The sequence below is a fragment of the Apis florea genome, unplaced genomic scaffold, assembly GCF_048593485.1.
Source record: "Apis florea isolate Af1SG1 unplaced genomic scaffold, ASM4859348v1 contig_2272_pilon, whole genome shotgun sequence".
Lineage (NCBI taxonomy): Eukaryota > Metazoa > Arthropoda > Insecta > Hymenoptera > Apidae > Apis > Apis florea.
In genome coordinates, this window is record NW_028256549.1 from 155265 (window position 1) to 169751 (window position 14487).

At 18.3% G+C, this 14487-nt stretch overlaps 3 protein-coding genes across 3 annotated transcripts; 2 read left to right on the forward strand and 1 right to left on the reverse strand.

Annotated features, from left to right (window-relative positions):
• Window positions 1-104: 104 nt before the first annotated feature.
• LOC100872199 (ubiquitin carboxyl-terminal hydrolase MINDY-3 homolog) lies at window positions 105-9313 on the forward strand. The gene is made up of 5 exons (XM_012492819.3): window positions 105-583; window positions 2997-3426; window positions 4272-4540; window positions 5463-5760; window positions 7785-9313. The coding sequence occupies exons 1-5, from the start codon at window positions 478-480 to the stop codon at window positions 8089-8091; spliced, it is 1410 nt and encodes a 469-aa protein (XP_012348273.2). The 5' UTR covers window positions 105-477; the 3' UTR covers window positions 8092-9313.
• An 861-nt stretch (window positions 9314-10174) lies between these two features.
• LOC147658367 (uncharacterized) lies at window positions 10175-11400 on the forward strand. The gene is made up of 2 exons (XM_086917713.1): window positions 10175-10591; window positions 10663-11400. The coding sequence occupies exon 2, from the start codon at window positions 10685-10687 to the stop codon at window positions 11300-11302; it is 618 nt and encodes a 205-aa protein (XP_086773839.1). The 5' UTR covers window positions 10175-10591; window positions 10663-10684; the 3' UTR covers window positions 11303-11400.
• Window positions 11401-12726: 1326 nt separating this feature from the next.
• LOC100863708 (transmembrane protein 242) lies at window positions 12727-14463 on the reverse strand. Its single transcript, XM_003698029.4, has 2 exons — window positions 13780-14463; window positions 12727-13356 (listed from the first exon to the last, which is right to left on the reverse strand). Exons 1-2 carry the CDS (start codon window positions 13832-13834, stop codon window positions 12980-12982), a joined length of 432 nt encoding a protein of 143 aa, XP_003698077.1. The 5' UTR covers window positions 13835-14463; the 3' UTR covers window positions 12727-12979.
• Window positions 14464-14487: the final 24 nt, after the last annotated feature.

The following is a 14487-nucleotide window of genomic DNA, read 5'->3' on the forward strand; positions in this document are numbered from 1 at the left end:
TGTAAACACAAAATATATTTATTTTATATTTTTAGTTAAAAAAGTTATTTTATAATTTTTTAATAAAAATAATTAAATGAAGGTGAAATTAAATAAAGATATTTAATATGCATACATACACATCTATATGCGCGCGCGCGCGCATATATATATCCATTTTATATGCACCGTATAAGATGTATTAATAGTTGTTTAAAGAAAATTTGTCATGAAAATGAGGTCTTACTTGTTAAATATGAAAAATAGATATCACCCATCTTATGTATTTACTAACTATGCAATATCTAAAATGGCGAAGTACTGGGTGATTGTTTCTTTCGCTAAATAGGTTATACAATACAATTGCAATTGGCAGAAATAATAACAAAATAATTTGACTCGATAGAATTATAAAAGAGTATTATGATTACGTTGAAATAATTTGTATTTGTTCAACACCTTAATGTTCTAATAATAAAAAAAAAAAACACGTGGATAATGGCTGAAAATGTCGTTCAATGCGATGATGAATTTGTACATTCCATCAAGACATTACTTTGGGGTAATAATATTAAAAAAGATGTTTTCAAACGGTGGGCTCAAGGTAAGTTTATATTTTTATATTTTTTTTATAATGAAATTTAAATTATTCATATTAAATTATTAAATATAATTAAATATAAGTTTAGTAAACGTTTTTGATTTTATTTGTTTATAAAGAATGAAATAATATTTAATAAATTTGATACTTTATAAAAAATATAAATAACCAATACTATAAGATTTATAATTTAATAATATTATAATTTATAATTTAATATTAATTTATAATATTAAACATTTATTACTATGTTTTTATATTTGATATATTTAATAATATAATAAATGTTCATTAATATTCCAAATTAATATTTATTTTTGTTATTCCAATAAATTTATTATTGTTATTCCAATAAATTGATTGTTAATAATTATATTCCTGTCATAAAATATATAAAATTTTATCAAATATATGATTAATATATGTATATATTAATAATATACATTAATATATTATAATATATATAATAATAATGTTAATTCTTATGTTATTAGTTAAATATATATTTTAAGTTAAGTAATATTTTTTTTTTTGAAAGTTAATAAATAAATATTTTTGAAATATTAAAAATTATTGATTTTTTTTGTTTTTTTATAAATTTATTTTTTATTTAATAAATATATTTTAAAATATAAGTTTTAATTTCAGGAAATCATTTTATCAAAAATTATAAGTATTTAAATATAATATAATAATGTAATTTTGATCTGAAATTAGTGATTTTTTTTGCACTCAAAAAATAAGATTTTCAATATTTTACTTGGAATACGCAGAAATATGTACTATTATTTATATTAATCTTATTATATAATTATCGATCACATAAATATATGTTTATATATAAATAAAATAAAACTAATTTAAAACCAATAAAACTAATTTATATGTTAAAAATATTAAATTTTATATATTCATAATTTTTTAATTAATAAATATTTAAAATTAAGAATGATTTTTGGAATTTACTAATTTAATTTTTTTAGCCAATTCAATTTCAGAAATTTAACTATTTATTTATTTATTAACATTATTTAATTAATAATAATAATAATTACTATTAATTAAATAATATATTAATAAATAAAACATATTAATTATTTACTTTTTTTAACAATAGACAAATGATATAAAGATTTCATACATAATTATAATAATTAATATATTGAAATAAAAGTGATTTACTACTAACTTATCCATTATTATATTTTATGCAAATATAAATAAAAGATCAAAATTTTTTGAGTAAAATTACAAAATTTATAGATTTCATTTTATTAATATTATTGAATTGTCACAATATATTAATAATATATATAAAGCAATAATACATTCTCAATTTATATTATCATTTTGCTTTAATTTTTTTATATATTATGTTATATATAATGTACATGATATATGATATTTCTTATATATATATATATTATTATTATATTTTGTTTTAAATTTTTATTTATTATAAAACTCAATTGCCAATTATATAATAAATTTTAAATATTGCTAAATTTAATAAATAGATTGAAAAATTTAGATTTTTTTAAAAATAATTTTTAAATAAAAAATCTCTAAAACAATTTCAATAGTATATTTTAAATAATTCAGCAATTATTTAACTTTTTTATTTTATTATAAATATTTATATACAATATATTAAAACAATAACATTTATATTTATATTTTTCATTACAAAGATTTTATACAAAGAAACATAAATATAAATTATTTGGAAAAATAATTATAGAATTCCAAAGAATATATGTTTCATTTGATTTTGCAAAATAAAAAAATTTATAAAAACAATGTTTAAATTTTTTAATGAAAATTTATATTTTTTTTATCAAATTGCTAAAGCTGTTTTTTTCCTAAAATGTTTTTAAAATATTAAATATATATATATATCTTATATAAATCAATTTCAAAATATGAATTTTTAAATTTGATGCAATATTGACATTAATCAATATTACTTGATGTATAATTTAAAATAATTACAATTTAATATAAAATAAATAGCATTTTAAAAATTTATTTCGATATTAAATAAGAATATGTAATAAAATATGTAATAAAAAACATTCACTGATATCTTATAATTTTAATTTGAATCATTTTTTTTATATTTTCCATATTTTTAATCAGAGATATTTAATCAATCTCACTTATAATATGTACATATGTATGCATTATACGAATAAAAATCATTCCTTAATCATAATATAAATCATAAATAATAACATTAATAAAAATTGACATAAATAATAATATTTTAATATTAATGGATTAATGGATTTATATTAATTAACAAATAATAATGATTAATAAATTTAAAATTTATATTAAAAATTCAAATTTTTAAATAACTTAACTCATTGTTTTACTGTAAATTAATCCTAATACATTGTTTCCATTGTTTTAGGATTTTATTTTAGTCCTGATGAGCCAACAGCATTGATACAAACAGAAGGTGGTCCTTGTGCAGTAATAGCTCCGGTCCAAGCCTTTATTTTAAAGGAATTATTATCAGAGACTGATGTTTCAACTTGGAAAAATATAAATTTAGATACGTGTTACCAACTTCTTGTACGAGCTTCTATAGAAATTTTAAAACAAGCCGCTGGGGAAAAAGTTCCAAAATTTTGTATTGTCTTCATGGATTGTAAATTTTCAAATGAAGACAATGTAAGAAAGGCCAAATGGGTGGAGAAAATACCAGAAATTGAAAACCGTGAAACAGAAATAAATGTAACAAATAATGATAATCAAGAAACAAAAAAAAAAATATTACTAATGGAAATGAATGAAGAATGTAGAAGTGTAGATTCTGATCTTTTTCATTCTCAATTGAGGTAACAAAAATTGTCAATTATTTATATTTTAATAATAATTTTGAATATAAATTGGAAAATACATTTTTATTTAATAAATTTTTTAATGATCTATCATATAATTGCAAAAATTAATTATATTAGTATCATTAGGAAAAAAAACTAAATGTTTTTTATAGATGCACAAAATGAATCTGTTAAAAAAGGTCATAAAAAAAAAATAAATATCTATAAATATCTGCTTTATTTATTTATTTTATAAAAAACTTTTTAGGACAATTTATCATTTCAAAAAGCATGTGTGAAAATAATTTTTTCTCAAGATCATAGTTTTTTTTTTTCCTCTCTCCATAAAATGTCAAAATCATTGTTACTTTTTAAATGAAAATCTACATTTGTTTTTCAATGTAGATAACATAATACCAAAAAAAAATTTAATGATTTTAATCATCATATCTTTCTGATTATTTAATTTGAGATATTTAATTCTAAAGATATATATATTTTTTGGAATATCTAGGACGCACATAGAATTACAAATTTATTCACATATTGATATTTAAATAAAATTTATGTTTATGATCCATGTGATATTGAAAAACAAATACAAGATTCCATTTATAAAATAGCAATAGCTTTTACATTTCATGAAAAAATGATTTTGAAAAAAAAATTTTATTACATTGTATTTTTTGCAATATTATATTGTCTTTTGTAAATTTTTTTTATATAATATCAAATAAGCCTAATATTTGGATTTCATTTAATTAGTCCATTCTATATTTAATTTTCAAATTTTCAAAAAAAAAATTTCAAGTAAAATATAAAATCTGATATTTATTGTAATGATGAGTTCTCTTTTTTAGACTTTTTACAACTAATACCTCCGAACATGTAGAAGAATTTTTTTTAGAGAGGTTAGAGATGTTAAAAGATCGATATGGAATTTTATTGCTTCTTTATAGTATAATTGTTACAAAAGGTGTAACTGAAATTCGCTCTGAAATGTCTGATCCATTAGAATCAATGATTGATTCAACATATGGCTATGGAAATCAGAGTCTTATAAATTTAATGCTTACGGGAAGAGCAGTTAGTCATGTATGGGATCACGATCAAGATGTTGGAGGATTGAGTAAGATATTTTTATATTTTGTATTATATTACATATGGATTTGATTAGATAACACAAATTTTATTTAATAAAAAATTTAGTTGATATATTGAGATAGAATAAATAAATGTATATTCTCTTTTTTTATCTTTACATGTTTAGGTTTTCGTTCACACTTAAAAATTTATGACTATGAATTTATTAATACAATAATTTGAAAATGAGTAAAGATAAAAAAAATGTTGAATACATAATTTATTTAATTTTTTATGAAAAGGAATTTAATGTAAGTGTAATTTATGTATATGCATGTATATTATTGTCAATTTGCTTTGTTTGTTTAATAATGTTTAATACATAAATCAATTTTTCTTCAATTTTTTTAAATCATTTTATGTAGACAATATTATATATATTATATATTATTACATATTATAGAGTAATTGAATGGAATAGTTGAAAAATGATTAGTTTGTAAATATTTTAAATATTTATTAAGAAATATAATAATTACATATATAACCATATGTGATTATATGGTAAATTTTTTTTATTTATTAATTTATTTGTTTATTTGTTAAATATTTTTTTTTTAAATAATGAAATACGATTTATTTAAAAAAAAATTTATATGTTAAATTAAAGAAGAATGAAATTTACGCAAAATGATGAGGATTTGATTCATGAAAAAAAAATATATATATATATATTTATTTCTTGTTTGTAAAAAATTATATAATTAAAAATGCATAAATATATAATTATTGTAAAATGAATATGGTCTTGAAAAGATAAACTTAAAATTGAGTTTAAATTTTGCTATATAATAAATATAAATATAATAAAATAGATATGTTTTTTCAATATTTTTGAATACATTATTAAATTATATTTTACAATAAATTTTTCATATTATTAATATTGAAAAATATATGAATTTCAGAATTACGAGGAATAGATACACAAAATGCAATAGGATTTCTTGCACTTCTTGAACATTTGTGTTATTGTGAAGTAGGAACTTTCTTAAAATCTCCATCAAATCCTATTTGGGTATTGGGTTCAGAAACTCATTTGACTGTACTATTTTCTACTGAAAAAAAACTTGTGAGTCCTGAAACACCTGCAGATCAAGCAAAGAGAGTTTTTAGAAAATTTGATCCAGAGGGAAATGATTTTATTCCTGCTAATTTATTACAAGATGTTCTTGCTGAACTTGGATTGGTTACAGACTCAGATTAGTAAGTATTAATTACAAAATATATATTATTATAGATTATTATAATATTTATTATTTATTTTAAATTTATATCTATAATTAAACGGGAAAATATTTATCATTTTCAAAATACATATTTGAATTTATGCATTAATTTATACATATTATAGGATATAGAATCTATGATAATTTAAATAATTAATAAGATAAAGCTTTATATAATTATTTATGATTTGTTTCATTTCACTTTATATTCAAAGATATACTTTCATAATAATATGTTTTATAATATGTTTTCATATCTTTTTATTATATATCTTCTTTTCAAAATTTCAATCTTTATAGAAAATAATCCTATTTGTAAAATATATTTATATTGATAAACACTATATTTATAACATATTATATAAATAAATAGTAAAATTATAGTTAATGAAATATTATATAGTTAATAAAATTTAAATATTGCTGGTTCATAAATATAAAATTCCTGTAATCATAAATATAATGAATGATTTTTATGTAATCTATATTAAACCATTTTTTTAAAAATTATAAGCGTTAAAAGTTAATGGAATTCATCAGAGTCCAAAATAAATAAAAATTCGTTATGTTTATAAAATTATAAATAGATATATTTTTTTAAATAGATAAATTTGAAAAGGAATTTTATTTTTAATAATATTTCTTATTGAATTGAATAATGATTCTTTTTAATAAGTAATATAATTTATGTATGTAATTATTTTTAATACACGCGTAAATATTGATTTTAATGATCAATATTTGCTATCCCATCAATTTTCATAACTTTATTTAATCAATGATTTCCATCTATTTCTTCTTTATTACTCATTCCATGTCATATTTCCTATATATCATATCCTATATATCAATTGTTTTGCTACTAATAATCCTGAAGAAAAAGATAATATAACTCATAATCATTTTTACGTTAGAGTATTTAAATTTAATGTTAAAGATCAAAATAAAGAATTTTATTTTAAGCTGTTCGACCATAATTAATTTCGATATGTTTCTGAATAATAAATTATATTATTATGTTAAATAAATTAAAATTAATAATTTAATATTATGATAGGGATATTTAATATTTTGATAAAAGTGTTATTTCGATTAATTATATATTATATATATTAATTGTAATCTATTATAATTTTAATTTACTGTACTATATTATTTTTTTTTGTTATTTTATTTATTTAATTTTTTTTAATAAGAAAGATGGATAAATAAGGAATAATAATCTGCTCTTAAATACATTTAAACTATATTACATTCTTATAAAACATATATTCTTACTAAATTTTTTATTATATTTTTAATTCTTTTAATTTCATGTCGATTTGACATTTCAAACATTTTTGTTTTGATTTAACATCAAGAAGTTCTCAAATAAGAATATCTTTTCAGCTTTAATAATGCATTAATAATCTTATATAATATATAATTCCTTTTTGCTATAATTCTCTCGTAAATTCTTTAATAAATATGACTATTAAATTATTTATCGATTTTATATGTTGTATTAACATATTACTCATTATTATTAAATCTTATAATAAAATAATATGGAGTATCTATATATATATATATATATATATATATATATATATATATATATATATATATATTTTTTGTTATATTTTAGCAATATATATGTATAATCAAACTACATGAATCACACAAAATTCTTATAGGCTTTTATTTATTTTGCTTATTAAATTTAATTTAATAAATATAATAAAGAAAAGAAAGGAAAATTGCATCACAATTACAGATTCAAAAAATTCTTTAATAAGCAAATAATAGAAGAAAAATATTAATATGTATTTTAGTAATTAATTACTTTGATAAAATCGCGAAAGTAGATATTTGCCCCTTGAATTCATTAAAAATGAAAAGAATAATAAATATTGAATAGGAATGAAATAAATAAAAAAAAAAAGGATAACGTACTCATATGGAAATATTTTTAAGATTAGTAGACATAATTCCTAATTGCAATTTATATTTTTATTACAGTGTCAATGTAATGAAGAAAAAATTGGATAGTGAAAATTTGGGAATTATTTTACGTACTAATTTCATGGATGAATTCTTCCCTGAAGAGCCACGAACATGCCCAGATACATTTCCGTTGTATCATTATAATGGTCTACAACATAGCAATCCAGAAAATAAAGTGATATATCATAAAGGTCAAGCGGTATTACTGGAATGTACTATCAAGGGTATTATGGAAAGTAATCCTATGTTAACAGTACTTCAAACAAAGTGGCCCAGAATTGAAATTCAATGGGATATTGGTCAGAATCCGAGCCTTAATTAATAAATTCTGCTGATGTTTTATTTTTAACAATACTATTAGAATTGTTATGCAAGAAAATAAATAACAAAACTATAAAAGAGCTTAAGGTGTACTTAAATTTAACAAACGAAATCTTATATTTGGAAAATTATATATTTAACAAAAATCTTCAAAAAAAAAATAAATAAGATTTCTTTTCTGGATATATATTTAAAGTTAAGTAGAATTTTATTTATAAATGGTAATATTCAATAATTTTATTATAATAATTTGATGTTAATATTTCTAATTAATAATCAAAATTAAAAAATATATTTATTCGTTCTTTTATAGACGAAATTAAATTTAAATATATTTTAAGCGATGTTTTAGAAATAATTGTCTAATAACATATTATTAAAAATTTGCAATATAAACATCGAGTTGATAAAATATTAATTTTGATAAGAAATTGAAAATTATTTGATGTCAAAATAAAAAGAAGTTAAATTAAATTTATTAATAAATAAAGAGGAAAAAATATGTGAATTCCACTTATAAACGATATATAATAGAGAAAAATAATAACGGAAATGTAGTAAGAGAAATATGTGAATATTCATATTAAAAATGTAATAAAAAGTAGTGTAAAGAGAAAAACAATCTAAAAGGAAGTAAGAAAATAAAATTTTAGGCAATGTACAAATCTATATAAATCGTATCAATGGCTAAATGTGTAGTTAGATCGAAGTTATAATCTAGTCATTAGATCGACATACTAATAATATTTTCACTTCCCTCCCATTTCTTTCTTTACATATAAGGAACGCGTGATTAACGTGTGATTAATTTCGTTTTAATTTTGCAAAAACTATGTATACATAATAACATTCTAAATGGATGGGGCACATTGTATAAAATAAGAAGAAAAAAACATATTTGCAAAGAATATATTGAATTTCTTAAAAAGAATTTATAAGTACAATTCAACATTGAATTATATTAGCAACAAAACAAATCAGGTTATGTTTTAATTTTTTTCATATCTTAATTTGATTTTTTGAAAATATAACTCTTTTTACGCGTATATGTTTATGACTATACATGTTTATACAGACATAAACTTATAATTATATCTTATGTATTTACTGTAATTAGAATAATTAAAACAAATATCCAAATGTCAACTTCTTTTAGAAACTTATGTGTTATAAACATAATAAATAATAAAATTAAGAATAAAACAATGATAAAAACAAAAAAATGTGTATATATTTTATAAATATTTTATAATCGAATTTATGCATAGATTATATTAATTATATTATTTTAAACATATATTATGATATTGTTATTTCATATTTATAAGAATTTTTACTTAGAATTTTTTTATCAATAAATGCATATATATATATACATACATACATACATACATATATATATATACATTCTATGCATTTAGGAAGTTACTTTATTATCTGAGATATTTTCAAATATTTAATTAATAATTTTATTTAAAAAAAAAACTACCTAATTGAAAAAAAACATACTAGATTGATTAAAGATTAATAATTGTTCAGAAATGTTTTTTTCAATGGTAAATGTTTTATTGTATAAAGTTAAAAGAATATGAATTTAACTAATTGTATTTGAAAATAAAAATATTTGTCTATAATTATGAAATTTCATCTTAATTATCTTAAATGCAATTAATAATTTAATAATTTATTTTTTAATTACAATTTTAGGATACTTATGAATTAAAAAAACGGAATTTAAAGAGAAAAGATTACAAAATAATATATATATATATATTTTTTTTTTAAATTTTTCAGACTTGAACCAGAAATCAAGTTTAAGAATAAAATAAATATATTTGTAATATTTTTTATAAAAAATTTATTTTATTTTAATGAGATAAAGAATTTATAGATAAATCATTTATAGATAAAATGGAAAAAAAAATGAATGTTCATATTCACGTTTAATAGATAAATATGTTAAGAAAATTATCATGAAAATCTACATAAGTTTAAAAATCTATATTTTTGAAACAAATATTATGCAAAAAAAGTAATCGATCTAAGATATATGAATAAGATATGTGTAAAAATAAGAAAAAGTCAATTATTTACATCTCTTACGTGGCTTAGATATGGCCGAGAGAGATAACATATGTATCTATAAGTATTATATAGTAATAAATAAGTATTTATTATTTGATTCGGTTACAATCATGCAGTCATATTTGCGATTTCTACTTCTTTCGTTCGTTCAGAAATTCCAGTTGTATTAAATCATCATATATATCTTGACCAAATATATACATATATTTATATAAATTTTTTCTATCTAAGAAATTTTAGATATTATTTGTTCAAGTAAATATATTGATTTTTCTAAAATAAAAAGTTTAATAATTTTTAATTATTATTTATTGAATTTATTCAATTATATATATTCTTTTTTCTTAAAATAATTTATTTAATATTTATAAAATATATTTATTTCATAATATATTTTAGTTCGAAAAGTTTATTTTGTAAGTACAATTTTGTGTTTATTTTAACTATACAGTTTTCAAAATAAATTAAATAAATTTGTTTACTTTAGAATTTTATAAGATACGACAAAAATGTCATTTATTGATGAAAATTTAAAAAATAAAAAAATAAATGGTATCACAAAGAAAAATATTTCCGATAATCAACAAAAAATTGTAATATCGTTTTCTGTTCAAAACGAATGCAATGATGATGAGTTGAAAAAAAATTATCAGTTGATAGTTGGTAAAATACTTAATGGACGTGACACGATTATAATTACTAAGGAGGATCAATTAATGGATTTGATTAGTGGTGCTGTTAACACGACTGACCGATATTATTTACTTGAAAATGCATTTAATGTAATATCATTTACACTAAAGTTAGAATATTGTTCGCATATAAAATATCATGCAACAATGGTAAAAAAGATTCCATTAAGCGTAGTTGAAGATCTTACAAACAGTGCTGAATTTTTGTTTGGAAATCTATGGTTTCTTATTTTGTCTAACAATGCTGATATTAATCAATGTGATAAATATGTGATTGATGATATATATAAACTTCAAACATATGTCAATCATTTACCTCTTCTGTGGTATGAAGCAGTTGCTTCACCCGCAATGTATGATGGTCTTAAAATTTTATGGTTTAAACCTGATGAAAATATCTATCAAAAAGAAATTAATTCTCTGTTTGAAAATTAATTTTAATTCTTTTAATAACTATTTTACAATTATACAGTTACTATTACAGTTAATAAACATGTTCTAAAAGATAATAAATCGAATATTTTGAAAAAATATTTCTCTTTGTTCTTTTTGTTGTTTATTATTTTATATTCTTTTTATCTTTTCATTTTTCTTAATATTATATATTTTCAATAATTATATCAGATTAATCATATAAAAAAAATCTTTTGAGATAAACATTTGAAGTATTAGTTATAATAGCTAAATTAATATTCATATTTAATTCTTTAATTTATAATTTATAATCTTATTCTCGATTATTTATTTGTAATAGTAAGAGTATTCAAATACAATAGTAATTTTTGTAAAAAAACAATAACTGAGTATATTTATCTTATCATAAATTACGTCCTTTTTTGCAATCATTTTCTGAGTGCGTAAATTTTCCAGAACAAATATAGATAAGAAGAAGAAATAGTGAAAGTAGAAGTAGAGAAAAAATATTGAAATCAATACCATTTCTAAAATATTGCAAATAAAACATGGAAAAAACAGTAAATAAAGAAAGAAATATGGAGGAAATAAAAATTGTCAGCGTTATCTTTAGTAGAATATCAAAGATATTTCTTTAAAATTACTCTTCAAAAGATGGAATTGATCTTTAATTAATTATTCTATCTGATCTATTTTATTGAAGAAATCTTTGATATCTGATAGATGACATTGAAAATCAATTTATATTTTATCTCTATTCTTCTATTATTTACTATTTTTTTATGTTTCATTTATGGTACTTTGAAGATGGCGTTGATATTTTTATTCCATTTGTTTTTTCTTATCATTTCCTTTTCTTGTCTATATTTGCATATATCTGTCAGACGATATGTAAAATATTAATTGAATTTAAATGAAACGATAGCGTGACAGAAATAGAGCTATTGAATTTTCAAATATTTTTTAATTTTCTTTTAGAAAATTTATAATTACAATATTATTTTTATAATATTAATTAGTAATACCTGTTATATGTTTTCGTAATAAATTATTAATTAAATGAAGAAAGCATATGAACGAAAAGAAAGTTTATTTATAAAAAATGATAAATCAAATTTTTTTTATAATAAAAAATCAATTGTTTTATTTTTTTTTAATTTAAATGATTTATTTTTAAATTTAACAATAAATATAGTAATATATATTATATACTATATATATAGTAATATATATATTTAGTATTACATATATTATATCTAATAATATATATACCTATTAAATATACCTATTATATACTTATTATTGTAATTTCTCATTTCTATAAATTATTTTTAATTAAATGTCTTTTATCAGAATTACAATTAAAATAAAATTTTTTATATTGTTTAGATATATAAAATTTAATATGTTTTATATGTTCTATATTATAAATCAAATTTCCAATATTATTTATTAGTAATATATTATAAATATTAATTTTTACATAATATATAGGCAGTACAAGATTTTAAATTTATTTTACTATAGATATTTGAAACTAATTTTTTATGGATATAATTCTATTTTTGTTTTATAAACTTATAGATCAAATGTTAGATGTATGAAGATGAGCGAAACAATTATATTCTCTTTTATTTATATACACACATACGCACGCGCGCACGCATACACACACACACACACACACACAAAACAAAATTATTTTTCTTTGCCCCACTCTTCTGAAACATATTTTAATAAATCTGTAAGATTTTCAAATTCAGTTCTACTTTGAGGAGGATCATTTTTTGGTATTTTTGGTAAAATATTTCCAGCTTTTAAGCGAAACTCTTTAGCATTAGTAGCTCCAGATAATTTCCAAATTCCATAAAAAAGTATACTACAACCACTAACTGCCCATGCAGAACCCCACAATAAAGCTCTTGTAGCAAGTGCTGCACCAGATTCTTGAAGACCTTTTCCTCCCATAAGTCCAATATCAAAATGTTTAGTATCTTGTTTTTTAATTGATGCTAAAGCATTAAAAAAACCGATCATAGCAGAAATTCCTGCTATTCCAGTTAAGAATAATGTTTCTGAAACAAAAATTCATAATGTAGATATTATTAAAATAAAGTATAAACATTATAAATATTAAAATATATTATATCATTACAGTTAAAAAAGTATATATAGATTATATATAATTTCATATTTTATTCTATATGAACTATGAATTTAAATTTATTTTACATTTTTTTAATAAATTAAAAAAATTTTATATATATTATTTTATATAATAATATAAATTTTAAATTTACAATTTTATATAAATTTTATATAAATAAATTTTATATAAATTTCTTATATACATTTATATTTATTATATACATTTATAATTACAATAAAAAAATCAAATAAATAAATATAAAAAAATATATGTTCAATCTTTTCAATTTATATAATTTTAAATAAAATTATTAAATTACGAAATAAAATTAATTTAAGCACATACTTACCATATAACATTTCTTTTCTTTTTTTTGTATCTTGATTTCTACTTGCTTCTGACATGTTTATTATATTATTTTTTATTTAATTGTTAACACATGATATTATTGAAAAAATAACACAGAGAAATCTTTGGAAAAAATTCAAATGATACAAAATATTGAACTTTGTTAAACTGTTTCTTCACTGTTTATTAAATAAATTTTTAAAAAATATATAAAATTTTTATTAAATAATTATTATTTTTTATATTTAAATAATAATAATTCTTGTAACCTTTTTTATATCTCTAAAAAATTAAAGTAAAATTTCAAAAAAAGATATTAAAATTTTTTATCCCTTTTTAATACATTTCATAAATTCAATATATAAATCATTTTTAATGTGTAAAATTCGAAAATAATGATCATAATTATTAAAATTCAATGATTCAAAAGTGATTTTCATTCAAGATTATAATTTGGATATCTTTACGAGTTACATGATGCCATGTTGAACTTTTATCCAATCCAATATAATTGGATAATAAAAGCACCAGTGCGCCAAATTCAAATTATTTGGAATAGAAAATTCATATGTATTATAATTTAAAAATTCAAATTGAATTATATGTTAATTTAATATTCGTGAGATGATTAAATAATGAGCATTTTCAATAACAATCAATGATCAACTTCAGAGATTTAGATTTTATATAAAAAAATTGAAAAAAATAA